Genomic DNA, 18,258 nt, shown 5'->3' on the forward strand with positions numbered 1-18,258 from the left:
TGGCTCCTGTTATATAGTATAATAATAATAATATATAATAATATTATATGATATAGATAAAATTATTATCACTAATTTTAACAGTGGAAAACATTGTTGAGCTGCAAACTAGACTACTTGACAATCTGTAGCATAAACACATGCTTTTTATCAAATTAATGCATGTCATCTGTACATAAGTAATAATCTGTCATGCTATCTATCTGTGCAAGGGCATAAACAGTTTATTTTGTGTTTAGAATAACTTCCTGGAGGCAGTTAATGTGACGTACAGTTTGTCAGAAATGAGGAAAAACAGATCACCCCTTGAGATTTTTTTCCTTGATAATCTAAAATTACTGCATTAAAGTCTTTTTATAATTGAATGTTATATATTTGGGATTGGAACTACTTAAAAATTCACAAAATGCAAAATTCTGATTTTTAACTGATCGCAGTAGTGCATAAAATGTTGACAATACTCTACAATTTTTATTGCAAAATACAGTGTAAATTATATTTAAAATTATTTTCTAAATATGCTAATGTATGTTTTTAATGATAAATTTTTCCCTCAATAATCCATGTAATTGTTTCAAAATACATGAAAATGTATATTTTAAATGGCTATTCATCATCATTAAATGTGCATCCATTATAATGATTTGTTTTTCTTTGATTTTATGGAGTATGATTATTTTCCTGTAATGTTTTCCATTTAATTAGGATCTCCAAGATTTGGTGTTTAATTTGTTTCTGAGGTTAACTGCATAAAATGGTCACTATTTCCATTTCTGTTATTATATTATAAAATTGCAGAACTATTCATATTTGAGATAAATTAAATGAATTGTCTATTCTTTTGGTGAAAGCATAATCATTTTATTACCTAATAAATGCAATACAAGCAAACTTTCAAGAAAACCTTTGTTTAAAAGATTTTAAAGACCCTATGTTTAACTAATTATTTAAATTCAGCTCTTCAATATATAATGTTACTTATCTGGCAAAATCTACCCTTTTGTAATTTATAGTAATCTTTATAAACAAACTCTTAGAAGAATCTGAAATAGCTAATGTGTTCTGTAGACAGAATTCAACATAGTGAAAGATTCTCTGGTAAGCTTCAAACAAAATGTTGGAGATAACTTGGAACAGGGAATACTTTAAAGGCTGTAGTCACTCAGCCACTTAATCAATTATTTAAAGTTACTTAGTGAATACTGTTTAAAATGCATTTTAAAATGTGAAAAAGCAAAAATGATTATTTCATTAGTCACTGACTTAAATATGATTAATTTTAAATATTCTTCAGAAACTATTTCTGTCTATTTTTTATTTTTATTTATTTTTTTAACTGTTATTGAAAACATCTTGTACTTTCATTAGTTAATGTTGATGGCTTCCCAACTTAAATATGAACAAAAAGAATGAACATGACATTTGTCTTTTTGCATGAATTATATGCGATGGAAAGAAGTAAAAATTTTAAAAAAAGTACAGTACTGGGTAATTATCTAAGTAAAAAGATCATGGGTAATATATATACTGTATATATATATTGAAGGAATGGTTGCTATATATGCTGCCATTTTTCAAAGAGTTCTTTTACTTCATCCACCTAAAACTAAACATATGCCATGACCATCTGCTACAAATTCTATTACATATCACCACCCATTAAAACATTTCAATTTAACAAGGCAATAAGAAAGACTGTGTCTACAGAAAATACAGTGCTTGCCTTCTCTTTGAATTTTTCACATTCCCCTTTGTTATGTTGCTCTGAGTTACCTACCAGAATGGGTGCATGCTACTCAATTCACTCACTGTAGCTTTGAGTTGCTGTGCATAAAATTAACATTTTTATGTAATTTTTAAGTAATTACAAGACTTACGATGACAATACTAAATATGAATGCAAAAAAAGAAAGGCATGTTATCCACAATGAACATACAAAATAAGGCAGAAGTATATAGAACTCTTAAACTGCTTCCTTGACGTTAGACACCTGTTGAAGTTTTAGAACTGTTTGCCAAAAACGTATCCAGTTTGCTGTAGATATATGGATGTGTCAAAAACTGCATGCAAGATGAAGTAATACAGTGAATGATAAACACATTGGACAGGTAGAGAACATTTAGTTTAGTTATTTCCATGTTTTAGTTTTGAAGAGTAAAGATTTTGAGGCATGCAGCAATGTATGCTCCTAAAGTAAGATATACACAATCATTATTTTGTGTCCCTTTTGCCCTATGTCATCTTAAGAAATACAAATCTTTTGTTGGTGTGAAAACGTCAGCCATTTCTAAGAAATGGGACAAAATATTAGTATTATTTTGTAACTTCCCGGGGCTCATTCAAATATGCTCTAACATAACCACCAAACACAAATGATACTGTATTTGAAACCTACACTCATGAGGAAACAGTAATACACTGCACATATCATAGTCCACATAGCATCAGACATCACTGCACATCACCAGTTGTCATCAGTTGGTTGACAACAGGTTAAACAGACTCCAAAATTCAGTTGTACTTACTTTATTTCTTAATTTTAATATAATTTCTAATATAAAAATTATTGTGTGCTTTGCAAATTATACTGTTAACATTGTTGATTTTTTTTTTGCATTCAATGTTTTACACACAATATATTTCTTAAGTTAAGTAATTGTTTAATTAGATACAGAATATTCATATTATAATACTGTTATTTTTCTTTTACATAAATCCAACATCTTAAATATTAATTTCAATATACAGTTGTGCAGAAGTATTCAATCTTCTCCTGAATAATGTGCAAAACTGGTACATACTTACCCTAAAAGAATAATGGCTGTTATTGCGGCAAAAGGGTTCTGTGTAGAGCTTGAATACTTATGAAAAGAGTAAATTTTGAGCTTTTCTTCTTCAATTAAATGTACACAGAAAATGGTTTATTTTGACTGTGGAAATGTATTTTTACAGTATAAGAGTTCATATTAAAATACTGAATGGATAAGTGTATGTACAAATCTTGTGTTATGCAGAAAAGTATGATGACTTTCAAGGGGATTAAATACTTTTGCACACTACTGTTTTTGTATCCAAAAAATGAGTGTTTTCATAGGATCTTAAATGAATAAATAGAAAGTTAATAGAGAATAGAAAGATGTATTCTTAGCTGGGCAGTCTTTTGCAATTGTGACACCAGCTACTTTAAAGGTTAATGCCGTTTCAGTAAATGTATGAGAGGCAAGTATTAGAAAGGAATGAGAATTTGCATAGAAAGTATAAATATGTCTTTAGAAATGACTGAAAACAAAGTTGTTTTTATAATAGAATTTTTTAGTGGTCTCCTTTGTATTCTGCAGAAGCCAAAATTAAACCAGATTTTATTATACCCTTGAAGTATGTAACAATCGTTACATATTTTAAATTAATAAATAAATATATGTATAAAGAATATTGTGTGTAATACAGTGACATATGGGCCATTTTTCTTCTATGGTTAAAATCCTGTGCTGTCATTGTGACCTTTTTCTTGTTCCTGGGCAGTATGTTTCCTGCTACTGCAGTTACATGGGAACTGTGTTAAACCCTTCATAATTCATTTAACATGTGGTTTACACAATCTGGATTCTTTTACTACCTTAGATTATGGGTGGATAGTTAACTAGTGCCCTGGAGACTAAAAGGCTGGAGATCAGGGCAATGAATTATTTCACTTCAACATTCATGCTCTTTGGAACATTTTCTAATGCTTGATTTCCATTGGTGTTGTCACTGTATATATTTCTGTTCTCAATTGTTCCATCATACATCATGTATCATCGAATGTGTTAATGTTCTGTAAGCTTCTTTTGACAAGTGATGAATTACCTGGACCAAGTGTCCAGGATCTAAAGGATTTGCAAAGTTTACTTAAAGTAGCCCACTCTGTACTTAACTGTTGGAATAAACTTGATACTGCCTTTGCAGGGCTTATTTTTATAAATATTTGAGTATATCTAAATTAGTATTGTCTTATGTTTTGATTACAGGAGCAACTCAATTTGTTAATAATACATTGTTTTTGTTTATCTAAAAAGGATTGTTATACTTAAATAATTAGTTGTAAACATTTTTGGGGACTTAAGTAATATTTAGCTTCCTTTAGGTTTTTTGTAACAAAATGTCTTGGTTCATTTAGTGTTTGTGCGCAATTTATAAAATGTATCCTTATACATTTTATTTTTATTGAATATGTCTTTGATGATTTGGACAAAATGCTGCTTATCAGAGCAAGAGCAAAATATGCTTACAATATAATTAATCTTAACACTTGCTAGCAGCATAAGTTGGAACTTTGGTCAATGTGTGGAACCATGTTTAGTCTGAAAACATTTTAGACAGACTAAAGTAAATAATGTGGCACTTCATGAGTAAATTGCTATATGTTTTGAAATAAACTCAGATTTTTCCATCATAAATCATCTTACTACTGTAAGTACTTTTACTGGCTTTTACCTGTAAGTGTGTTTAATGTTGTCCTTACCCACAATACACACCATCTTGCATACTTTTAACATCCTTGCCATCTTTTCAACTAATGTGTTGCTTTCTGCTGTGACATTACCTGTAAATAATAGGATAACAAATTAATACATTGTTAAAATAAAATTAATATATTTATGTGTTGTTGCAGTTGATTTGGAGCACATGAGAACTGTAAAGGCTGACAAACACCAACGATACTGCCAAGAAAATGGCATTAGCAGTCACTTTGTTTCTGCGAAGACTGGAGATTCTGTAAGTTAAAATGTGTTGTTTTTCCTACAGCTCTTTTACAACAACTAAATTTATAGTAATCTTTGTCATGGAAATGTATATTACTTTACAATTTAAATGTGTTAAACAAACATTATCTTTCCATAATGTACGCCAGATATGGGCAGCTGTTTCCATTTGTACTACATGTATGCTAATGTGGCAGATTTTTATTAAAGAAAGACATGACAATTTTTTTTCCTTTCTTTAGGAAACATGTTTTTAGTAAGGTAGCCACAGGAATTTGCCAAGAAGTAACCTAAGGTCAAAGGCAGGATATTAAATGAACAAAATTTAAAAATGAAAGCTTTTTTTTTTTTTAGGACTTCACTAATATCTTGCCGTTTACTTGATCTCACATGGTGCTACATTGGACATTTGAACATTTTATAAAGATAGGAATACAACTTTGCTGAATTTCTTTTTTGGGGGGGGGGGCTTGAATTTTTTCAGCAAAATTTTTCATTTTGGTTATGAGATGGCGTTTTCTGAGCACGGATGACATTTAATTAAGTAATTAACCATTTTGTAGATGCGTTCTGCTTACAGTACCTTCTCAAACAGATAGCTAACCTCTTGAGTTTTCCCCATTTTTCTTTTAACTAGCAATTTCTTATAATACTGATAGGTAAAGTATTCTTCATTATACAGAAATTGTGTTGATTCAATTATCATGCTAACACAATTATTCCATTGCTCGGTGGGATCCATTTAAATATTTTATTATTGTACTGAATTTCAAGTGTGACCTCATACACTTTTAAGGAGAGGGGTGTTTTTACTACTCAAACAGTTATTTTTGTGAATAATTATTCAGATACTCTGTTAAACATATTTTTGCTAACAACACTTTCCTTGGCTACATAAACATTAAGAACCTACTTAAAATATAAATGTTAAGATATAAATTGTATTTTATTTAATATTTTTGTCTGTTGTGAAAAATGAAAAATTATGCTTTATATACCGTAAGTCACTCATAAACAATAAGAACGTATTGTGTGTGTTATAAAAAATAAATATGACAGTTGAGTTTTTTTTTTTTAATCATGAAAATAACAATCACATAACCTAACATAATGTTATTTAAGCCCTTACCTGCTAATGATTTCACAGGTAGAAATTTCTTTGAGATAGCTGCTTCTGTTTAGCATATAGTAATTGTATTCTGTATTTTTCAGTTGCTTTTATTTGGATACAATTTAGAGTTCAGGCTCTATTTTAAAAAAGTGAAATAAAATGAAGAAAGTAAAAAAATAAGTATTAATTTCACATCAAATTGTCTTTCTAACTGTAAAATGAGCTAGGAAAAAGCCAAGTAATAACTTGGGGAGTTTATTTAGCATTAGAGAGTTGCAATTATTTTTTTAAATAGTTTTAGTTATCAAAGAACAGACAAAGGTTCAAGTGACCGGAGCAACTACTTCATTGTTGTTTCTGCTTCTGTAATAATTAGAAGACAAAAGATTTAAAAAAAAAAAATTCTTAAAAGAAACAGAACCGGCAAATTTTAAAAAGAGATTAGTGTAGCTTAGGCATACAAGTACATGTTACATTGCTTCAGTATTCCTTTACAGTAAATCAACCATATGATGCTTTCACCAGATTTCTAATATGTTTTCTGTAACAAGGAGAAAACAAATAAAACACTCACCTATGTGGCTACTCAAAAAACCTAGACAGGGAAACCATAAGACACGAGTGTGAAGTTATCTTGTTAAATGAGATTTAATATTGACTATCTGATTTTTTTCTAAATTGTATGATACCCCACAAGCAGACCAAAAATCAGGGAAAGGTTTAAACACATATCAACATACTGTAGGTATATTAACTGTATGCTATTATTGTTATACTGATAATATGCTTGCAGTATGTTGATATGAGTATAATCTGTATAACAATAATGGTTCAGATTGTATGCATGAGTAATAGCAGCAAAATCGAAGCATTTATATCGGAGTACTCAGACTACAGCCTTTGGGCCTGTCTCTCTTTTTGATGTGGTCCATCCAGCTGAACACTTCACCTTTTCATTAACAGGCTCAAAATTTGTGAAGTAGTTGTAAACAAAAAAACAAACAAACACAAACACTTTACCTCCAGCTCTCAACATTTAATTTCCCATTTCTGTTGTAAGTTGAACCGGACTTATCTGTTCTAGACTATATTTTCATCTCATGTTTTTCAATTACCAAACAAAGTCATGTCAAAGAAAAGAAAAGCAGAATTAAAGCACAGTGTGTAATCAGTAGGTTAATCATTTTTGGAAACGTTTGCCATCTAGTCACAATTACAAAGCTATCAGCTGGCAAACCACCCATGCATTACCAGTCATATAGTATGTGGATTCCCTTTAAATGTTCTTTGAAAATACTTGAAACTTTTTCAGATAAAACTAACCAAATTACAAAGTTTTAACAAACTGAACGAAATATTTAAGATAAGTACTCTGCCTGATTCTACACTTCTCTTCAACAAATATCTCCAGAAAACAGTATAACAAACTATGTGAAATGCAGCCTTAAGATCTAAAAGAAGAAGAACGCTTAAAGATCCTTCTTGTAAACTTGTCCTGTAAATTTTGTTCCGACTGATGTTTACTGATGGATTATGATGGATTGATGGATTATGTTGACCTGTTTTGTAAATTGTTTTGGAATTAAAGCAAATAAATATGTAAAATGTGCTATGCCCAGAGGGAAAACCAGGCTGGAATATTAAGAGATAATTCAGATACATTTGTGCCAGTATTTAGTTATCCTTCAACACCCTCAATAACTTTAATAAAAATGAAAATAGTGTGGGAGGCTTTTTTTTCTTCTTTAAAATCTGCATACCTTTTAAATCAGATGGTACAACAGTATAATGAGGGCTTCTCTTAACTGGTCTCCCCAAAGGCATAGAATATAGCCAACTTGCAATTATTATTAAACTTTTTTGAAATTATATCAACGTAATGTTTATGAACAGCTGAGAAATATTGAGGAATACATTGATGAGTTATAGTTCTAATACCAGATTCATAGGGTAACATATTCGGACCCACAATTATAGCCTGAAAGAAATGCAACATATTTCTGAAATATAAAATACATGGAGTTATGATGAGACTTGGTTGAAATGGACAGGGACAAATTTGTTGGTACAGCTCATTGAAAAAGTGCTGTATACCTCCTGAAAAGTGATTAAATGGAAAGCAGTTGTCCCATGTATACCTGCATTCCTTTGATATGTCATTGAGTAAAGCAAGGCAAGTGTGAAGAAAACAAAACAAAGTTTTACTTATTCTGCTAGGATATTCTAAAATGGTCTGGACACATTTGTTGGTACCCCTAGAAAAGATCATAAATAACTGGATTAGTGTTTTTTTTTTTTTCAATACTACCTGTTTTCGTTAATTAGTATCGTACACATCTTCAGTCTTACAATAGAGAAAAGTAGTTACTCTTCTGATTGGTATTATCATGTGTCCTACACTGAACATGGACCATAAAAAGCAAAGGAGAGAGTTGTCTGAGATCAGAAAGAAAATTGTAGACATGCATGTCAAAGGCCAAGGCTTTAAGACCATTTCTGAGCAGCTTGATGTTCCTGTAACAATTGCAAATATTATTAAGAAGTTTAAGGTCCATGGGACTGTAGCCAGCCTCCCTGTACATATCCACAAGTGGAATATTGAGCCTAGAATGGGCAGAAGGATAGTGAGAATAGTAGACAAAAAAGCCAATGACAACTTCCAAAGAGATGCAATATATGCTGAAATCCAAGGTCAAGGTCCTTTCATGTCTGATCACCCCATCCAGTGCTATTTGAGTGACTAGTGGTCCCTATTGTAGAAAGAAAGCTAAAAAAAACAGGCTGGTATTTGCTAAAATGCCTAATGGCAAGCCACTATGCTTCTAGGAGAATGCCGTCACATCAGTCTCTATGTCCATAGATAAAAAAATAAAGCTTTCAAAGAAAAAAACACCATACCTACTTTGAAAAATGGAGGAGGCTTGCTTACTGTATGTTTTGGGACTGCTTTGCTGCATCTGGCATGGGGTACCTTGAGTATGTGCAGGAACAGTGAAATCTCCAGACTAGCAAGACATAGTGAAACTTACTGTGCAGTGTCTGAAAGCTCAATTGCAGGTCATGGATCCTCCAATAGGATAATGAATGAAAACATAGCTAAAAATACCTTTTTTGCCATCTGAAATATTACTTTGACTCATGTATTCAGACCATTTGCAATGTCACTTGAAATTTAAAGTACATCCCATTCTAATGGTCATCACTGAGGTGTTTCTACACCTTCTTTGAAGTCCACCTGTCATCAATTCAGTTGAATGTACATATTTAGGAAAAGTACACACATATATAGAAGGCCCCACAGTTGACTAGATAGATAGATAGATAGATAGATAGATAGATAGATAGATAGATAGATAGATAGATAGTGGCCTCCATAATTCTTAAAAAAAAAGTTTGGAACACCCTCAACTCTTAACACTAGAATCCCTGAAGTTTACAATTTTTTCATTGTCCCTAACCTCCTTAAATTTTCCTGACATACACCAAGAAACTCGTTGCTCCTTATCACTGCACTAATAACCTGTTTTTGTTTCGCAAATGTGTGGATTAGCAGAATGCAATCTGCTACAACCCCCCATTCAGTCAGATGAAGGCATCACCCAGCTGCAATCCTAACAGTTCAAGTCTGTGTTGAAATGTTTATCTGGCGATGCATTTGTAAGAAATTATATGGGTAATGAAATATAATGATTTGAAATGCTTACATTTTATGTGTGTTCTGTGTCTACAACGATCTGTGTAAATATAGAATGACAAAGGAAATGTGAGGCAAGAAATGCTGAACACACGGTTAAACAGAAAATGTTTTTATATGTTACAGTATAATGTTGACATAAAATGTAGGATGTGTGAAGACTGAAGCCCAAATATCCAAGAAACACTTTCACAAAAGGTGTAACAAAACTAGTATGCTTTTATTCAAGAATAAAACCAAAGAAAAAGAAATTGCTCAATTGACATGTTGCTGAAGCCCAACTGTCAGTCGGTACAAAGTAAAAGACTGTTTGAATCCTGTGTCATTTCTTCATTTAGTACTTTAAGTATTAAGTTGTTATTATTATTATTATCACCATCACCACATAATAAAAACATACATTTGATGCGAGTCTGTAACATCCTGCGTAAATTTATGGTTATTGTAAATAATGTTACTTTTCCTTGCAAACGGACATTCATATCAACTTGTCATTTGAACGATTTTTTTTTTATTATTCAGTTTTATTCTTGGACTCTTGAGTAACACTGAATTTGAATGATTTTTTTAAACTCAGTTTTATTCTTGAGTAAAACAAATGTTCAAATGACATGTTGATGTGAATGTCCATGTGCAAGGAAAAGTAACATCCACCATAGACACTGCTCAACAAGACGCCAAGATGAAAAGACTAAGCTGTGTTTGTGTATCTGCTTTTATCACTTCAGCGCTAATTTTTACAATACCATAAATTTATACCAGCTGTTAGAGACTCAAATCAAATGTATGTTTTTATTATATAATAGCAACAATAATAGCAGCTCACTACTCAAAACGGTAAATGTGAGAAGGACCCAGGATCAAACCTGCAACCTCTTGACTACGAGACAGCAGTCCTTACCTCTGTACCAGCCAAATGGATGTGTCTATTACCAATCGTCTGATAGTTGGGCTTCAGTTTTCACACATTGCCAACAACATTTTTTTTATACCTTTTGTGGAAGTGTTCATTTGATATTTGGACTTCAATCTTCACACATTATACACTTCATGTCAACATTTTGTCATTATTATAACATAAAAAAGTTTGTTTTAGTTATATGTTCAAAATTTCTTGCCTTGCTTTTCATGTCATCCTACATTTACACAGATCATATTAGACATGGTATACACATGAAGTGTATGCATTCCAAATAATGATACAGTAATCCCTCATTATATCGCGCTTCGACTTTCGCAGCTTCACTCTATCACGGATTTTTCGCTGGTTTGTGGGTTTCAGTGGACAATGGGTCTTTTAATTTCTGGTACATGCTTCCTCAGTTGGTTTGCACAGTTGATTTCATACAAGGGACCCTATTGGCAGATGGCTGAGAAGCTACCCAATCAGAGCACGTATTACGTATTAAATAAAACTCCTCAAATATATTGTGAGCAGGGGGGCTGTTCGGACCCCTAGAGGATACGAACGCTCCTCCAAAAACGCTGAAAGACTACCTTCACATTGCTCCCTTCCTTGCTGGGCTTACTTGTTACTTTGTTGCGTGATATGCTTCCCGCACAGTGCTTCGCATACTTAAAAGCCCAAATAGCACCTGTTGATTTTTGATTGTTTGCTTTTCTCTCTCTCTCTCTGTCTCTCTCGCTCTGACATTCTCTGCTCCTGACAGAGGGGGTGTGAGCAGGGGGCTGTTTGCACCCCTAGAGGATACGGACGCTCGTCTAAAAAATGCAGAAAGACTACCTTCACATTGCTCCCTTCCTTGCTGGGCTTACTTGTGGCTGCTTTGTCAAGCGATATGCTTCCTTGCATGGTGCTTCGCATACTTAAAAGCTCGAACAGCACCTATTGATTTTTGATTGTTTGCTTTTCTCTCTCTCTCTCTCTCTCTCTCTCTGACATTCTCTGCTCCTGATGCGCACTCCTTTGAAGAGGAAGATATGTTTGCATTCTTTTAATTGTGAGACGGAACTGTCATGTCTGTCTTGTCATGGAGCACGTTTAAACTTTTGAAAAAGAGACAAATGTTTGTTTGCAGTGTTTGAATAAAGTTCCTTTCTCTCTACAACCTCCTGTGTTTCTGTGCAAATCTGTGACCCAAGCGTGACAATATAAAAATAAACATATAAACATATGGTTTTTACTTTGCGGATTTTCACCTTTCGTGGGGGGTTCTGGAACGCAACCCCCACAATGGAGGAGGGATCACTGTATATATTTTTTACCCTACACAATTCCAGACACCTCACTCCCTGATAGTGACTTCAGCTCTGAAAATTTTGTGTCTGACTTCAGCAGCAATGGTGGGGGATGATTGAGCAGGCTGCTTGCTGCTTGTCCTGATTGACACAGTTGCAAAACAAAGATGCTGATGAGGAGGTGTGAGAGAATTTAAGGTGGCCCGACATTATGAATATTTTCGTAGGCTTTAAGGATTCTAGTGTTAATAGACTTGGCCATGTGGCCAAACTGAGCAATCATGAGAGAAGGACCTTGTTAAGAGAGGTGCACAAGAACACTTTAGATGAGCTCTAGAGAACCTGTGTGAAAATAGAAGAAATTTCCAGAAGGACAACCACCACCACAACACTACATTGATCAGAATTTTATGGCAGAGTGGCAATGTGACACATAAAAGCCAAATGGAGCTGGTGAAAAGGCCCCTAAAGGACTCTTAGGCTGTGGCATTCTCTGATCTGATGAAACCAAGATTGAACTGTTTGGTCTCATTTCGGAATGTCACATATGGAGGAAACTAGGCACTGATTATCACTTGTGCATATCATTCCATTGGTTAAGCATGATGGTGGCAGAATCATGCTATGAAGTTGAGTTAGGGACAACTCTGTAAATGTCCTTGAGTGTCCCAGCCAAAGCACAAACTCATACCCAATCGAACAACTCTGGTGAGGTGTGAAAATAGCAGCCCACTGGTAGACTATTCAAATTACCCAGCATTACATCTGGAAATGATATATAGTTTTAAGATGCCTTCTCATGACAAAAAGACCCCAGTATACTGTAAGAGAGATAAAACAAAAATCACATAAGAGAATCCACATAGTTTTAAAGCAAGATATTCTAAAGAGGTAAACAAATGAGCAGGAATTTTCTTGATTAAAATCTAAAAGCTAAATAACCTTCTCAGCCAGAAGCCATGTGGTTTTTCTATATTGATTAAGGAAAATAAATTCATTTTGACTGGTGCCTCAGTATTATGCATAATATCTGCACATTTCTCAGTGATGAAGCCATTAATAACTTCAGTCTTCCTGTTTAGAGAATGGGTGTTGAACATAGCAATTTTAATGTTAGTTAGTTACATTCTCCTGAGGCAAAGATTTAAGAAAGTATCCATGCTACACTCAAAGTGAAGGCAGAAAAATTTAGTTTTGTTTTTTTGCCCTAAATAAATAATTTTTACTGTAAAGTCCAAAGGAACATTATACCAAAGATAAAACTTAATCTCAGTACATACTTCCATATCCTTACACATCTAAGTTGCGTGTTCATACGGGTCAGGGCCTTACCTGGAAGTATTGGGTAAAAAAACAGAAACCAATTAATCACAGGGCACATTTAGGAAAATACCAAAAACCATGCTTTTATAGTCACTAACTATTTGAACAGGCACATCTTTTGGATATGAGAAGAAAGCAGGAATGTAAGCAGACAGTAAACTGGACCAGTATTCAAACTCAGCCTCCTGGATCCACAGAGTATCACAGCTAACTAGCATGCTAGGTGACATCATCAGTTTGTTTTGTGCAGTTTTACAATTTTATGTATACTTTTAAAATAACTGAGTTTAATTGAAAATGTAGTTGTGGTAGATGTAAGCAATTTAAAACTTTTGAAGTGCTACACAATCTTGAAGAAAAAGGGTTGTACTTGAATTACTTTAGGCCTTGGTTTTTTTTTTTTTTTTGCAAAATGTGAACTCATCTTTTGAAAGGTTTAAGCTAGTGTACAGTTGTGCCACACATTTTTAAATATTTATTCTTAAATGAGGGGAAAGCCTACAGGCTGCTGTGTAGACATTCTCTGCTGGTGCCAGCATCAACATCTGCAGCCCTTCATACTTAACCTACCTGGAAGCCTAAACACTTACGCAGACATTCTTGCCATCAGGTCCTGAGTCCTGACCACTATGTCTTCAAGTTTTCAGGAATGACAGGGTTGCTCTTTAATAGCCAGAGTTTCTGCTTTAGAACAGTCAATTTACTTATTGGATCTTCATCCTAATCTTCAATCATTTGAGATGTTTTTCTTTGTACAAAGTCATTGATTCAAGCCCAGTATTGAAACTCTTCATATCCATTTTCCATCTAACTTATAACAATGCAGCTGGGAATTGAATGTTTGCTTTCCTAGTATCTTACTTGTACATCTTGTTTAGATTTTTGCACAAAACTGAAATAAGAAGCAAAACCTGAAAGTTCTGGCAGCTGAGGTAGTGTTTGTGTGGAGTTTGCCTAATTTTTTTCACTAGGCACTACATTTTCCATTTTACGTCTCATACTGTGGAAATAAATGTTAGATTCTTAGGTGACTCAACTTTGGTTCCTTAAGAGTAAATGTGAATGTGTGCATGATTGTGCCCTAGCCATGAAAACAAGTCATGGTAGACTTTAGGAGAAACTGTGCGACACATCTCAGTGAGCATCAGTGCAGTGATGGTGGAAGCTGTCAGCTGCGTCAGATTCCCCACTTTGTAGATATCCAGCATCTACACTGAACCCAAAGGAGTGAACTCAAGTAATTGCAGAGCAGGCCTAATCCTGACTAGAAATTAGGCAAGTATAAACAATGAGTACATATTACAGTATATGCCTAGAACCCTGCAGCAGGTGCTGTTCTCTAGATCAGTGCTTCTCAAAATATTTTCTTCCAAGCCTTTTTAAGCAAAAACAAAAATCCTCACAACCTCATCCCCTTCAAATAAATTCAACCAAAAGGAAAAGAAAATTACAATAATAATTCTTAGGGAGTGGCAATCAGCCTTGGGTACCTCTTGGTGTAAGTCTAATCCTGTCCGAATACGGCTGTAAACACATTGGTTCACTTTTGTACGGAGACTAAGCTCATTAAAAAATTAAGGAACATCAGAGAGGAAAAGAGGGGTCACTACTAGATTGTTCTGGACTTACAGGAACTCAAAATCCTCATCCCTGTCAACACTATCACTTTCAGCTCCTAGTATTTTCATATCAAGCAGCTTATTCTGCTGCCCCCTGAGAGGCCTCTCTACCACACCAGAGGGGCTCTGGGTTCACAGTTTCAAAATTACTGCTGTAGAGGCACCTCTAGTTCTACCAGTATTCGTAACTCCATAAATAACTCTCATCTTCATTTTAACAGATCACTTACACAATGAGAGTCTGAGATCTTAGTACTGCATGAAGGAAAACGAAGGCTGTATGAAATTAGGTAAATGTGGTAAGGTTTGAAATTATTAATGGCAGAGAGAGAGAGAGAGAGCATTTTTATCTTTGCTGTCCATTAATTTCCAGTAATGGATTTATATATCGTTGTAGAGTTTTATAGAGATATGCATATTTGGTTCTTACTGTATAAGGAGTTATCACACAGCATTCAACATAAACTTGTCCAACTATAATTTATCTTAGAAAGGTTCCAGAGTGTAGGCTAATTTCATCTTTTACATCTTCCTTTTAACAACTTTTAAAAGAGAGGCCTCTGTTAAGGATGTATTTAAAGTGGCAAATTTGGCACTTTCAGTGAAGTTTTTAAGCATGGCTTCCGTTGACATATCTAGGTGTGTTTGCTCTGGACAGGAGAGGTCCACTTCTTACTGAAAAATGGCAACACTGAAACCTACAATATACAATAGGTTTCAATGTAGTAAGTTTACTTGTACAGTATTCTCATTTATGGTACTATACAGCAATTAAAGTATTTTTTGTACTTTCACTGTGCAAGGCATCGTTAATTTGTTTGTAATTGGCAATGTAGTTCTATTCTTTATTGCTCGATAAAGCTATTTATAACCTGATTAATAACAAATGATGCTTGCCATTCATAGTTTTAGTAAAGTAGTAGAAGTCAGTACTAATTTTTTTATTTTTAAATCTGCAGGTATATCTCTGCTTTCAGCGAGTTGCTGCTGACATACTTGGCATCAAATTGAACAAAGCAGAAATGGAACAATCACAAGTAAATATTTTTGTTAAACTACCAATGACATACATACTTTATGCAAATTTATGTTCAGAATTATTTTGTCATTGGTAATTTAGTATCCTTACATATGTGTTTTAGTGTACTGGGTTTAAAGTGTAAAGAAAACTGTACCTTATTTTCATCTACCATTATTTAACAACAGTTTGTATAAATAAACATAAATGAATGTTCACAAGTATTTTGTAGAATGAATTCTGTCATTTTAGGATGCAGCAAACTGCAATTATGTCATAGTATTCGTCATGAATCAAAGGGGTTGTCAGTGAAATTGCCAGTACAAAATCTCTATGAGACAAAAGACATTATCAGCTTGTGTTCTAGAAGTAATATATATACAATATATACACAGTATATATATATATATATATATATATATATATATATATATATATATATATATATATATATATATATATATACACACACACAGTTAGGTCCATAAATATTTGGACAGAGACAGCTTTTTTCTAATTTTGGTTCTGTACATTACCACAATGAATTTTAAATGAAACAACTCGGATGCAGTTGAATTGCAGACTTTCAGCTTTAATTCAGTGGGGTGAACAAAACGATTTACATAAAAATGTGATTAGTTGATCAGTACTTAGTTGAGCCTCCTTTTGCAAACATAACAGCCTATAGACGCCTCCTATAGCCTTTGATGAGTGTCTGGGTTCTGGATGGAGGGATTTTTGACCATTCTTCCATACAAAATCTCTCCAGTTCAGTTAAATTTGATGGCTGCCAAGCATGGACAGCCTGCTTCAAATCATCCCATAGATTTTCGATGATATTGAAGTCAGGGGACTGTGACGGCCATTCCAGAACATTGTACTTCTCCCTCTGCATGAATGCCTCTGTAGATTTCAAACAGTGTTTTGGGTCATTGTCTTGTTGGAATGTCCAACCCCTGCGTAACTTCAACTTTGTGACTGATGCTTGAACATTATCCTGAAGAATTTGTTGATACTGGATTGAATTCATCCGACCCTCGACTTTAACAAGGGCGCCAGTCCCTGAACTAGCCACACAGTCCCATAGCATGATGGAACCTCCACCAAATTTGACAGTAGGTAGCAGGTGTTTTTCTTGGAATGTGGTGTTCTTCTTCCGCCATGCAAAGCACTTTTTGTTATGACCAAATAACTCAATTTTTGTCTCATCAGTCCAAAGCACTTTGTTCTAGAATTAATCTGGCTTGTCTAAATGAGCATTTGCATATAAAAAGTGACTCTGTTTGTGGCGTGAGTGCAGAAAGGGCTTCTTTCTCATCACTCTGCCATACAGATGTTCTTTGTGCAAATTGCACTGAATTGTAGAACGATGTACAGATACACCATCTGCAGATGTTCTTGCAGGTCTTTGGACGTGATCTGTGGGTTGTCTGTAACCATTTTCACAATCCTGCACATATGCCGCTCCTGTAGTTTTCTTGGCCTGCCAGACCTTGGTTTAACAGCAGCTGTGCCTGTGGCCTTCCATTTCCTGATTACATTCCTTAAGGTAGAAACTGACGGTTTAAACCTCTGAGATAGCTTTTTGTAGCCTTCCCCTAAACCATGATACTGAACAATCTTTGTTTCCAGATCTTTTGAGAGTTGCTTTGAGGATCCCATGCTGTCGCTCTTCAGAGGAGATTCAAAGGGAAGCACAACTTGCAATTGACCACCTTAAATACCTCTTTTCTCATGATTGGACACACCTGCCTATCACGTTCAAGGCTTAACGAGCTAATCCAACCAATTTGGTGTTGCAAGTATTGAGCAGTTACATGCATTCAAATCAGCAAAATGACAAGGGGACCCAAATTTTTGCACAGCCAGTTTTTCACATTTGATTTAATTTCATACAACTAAATACTGCTTCACTAAAAATCTTTGGAAAACACCCCAGTACTCAGATGTTATCTTTTTTTGTTGAAAGTAAATTATTATGCAGACTGAGAGGGGTTCCCAAACTTTTTCATATGACATATACTGTATATGTATATATATATATATATATATATATATATGCATATATATATATATATATATATATATATATATGCATATATATATATATATATATATGCATATATATATATATATATATATATATGCATATATATATATATATATATATATATATATATATATATATATATATATATATATATATATGCATATATGCATATATATATATATATATATGCATATATATATATATATATATATATGCATATATATATATATGCATATATATATATATATATATATATATATGCATATATATATATATGCATATATATATATGCATATATATATATATGCATATATATATATATGCATATATATATATATATGCATATATATATATATATGCATATATATATATATATATATGTATATATATATGTATATATATATATATATATATATATATATATATATGTATATATATATGTATATATATATGTATATATATATGCATATATATATATATATATATATATATATATATATA

At 33.3% G+C, this 18,258-nt stretch overlaps 1 protein-coding gene across 2 annotated transcripts in view; it reads left to right on the forward strand.

The window, feature by feature from the left end:
* Positions 1-18,258, forward strand: part of rab28 (RAB28, member RAS oncogene family) — a 214,408-nt gene that overhangs the window by 186,444 nt on the left and 9,706 nt on the right. For both annotated transcript variants that reach the window (XM_051928656.1, XM_028801812.2), the window contains exons 5-6: positions 4,653-4,756; positions 15,649-15,726. In XM_051928656.1, the coding sequence (XP_051784616.1) occupies positions 4,653-4,756; positions 15,649-15,726 (182 nt within the window). The remainder of the gene's footprint in view (positions 1-4,652; positions 4,757-15,648; positions 15,727-18,258) is intronic.

This window comes from Erpetoichthys calabaricus, chromosome 5 (genome assembly GCF_900747795.2).
Source record: "Erpetoichthys calabaricus chromosome 5, fErpCal1.3, whole genome shotgun sequence".
NCBI lineage: Eukaryota > Metazoa > Chordata > Cladistia > Polypteriformes > Polypteridae > Erpetoichthys > Erpetoichthys calabaricus.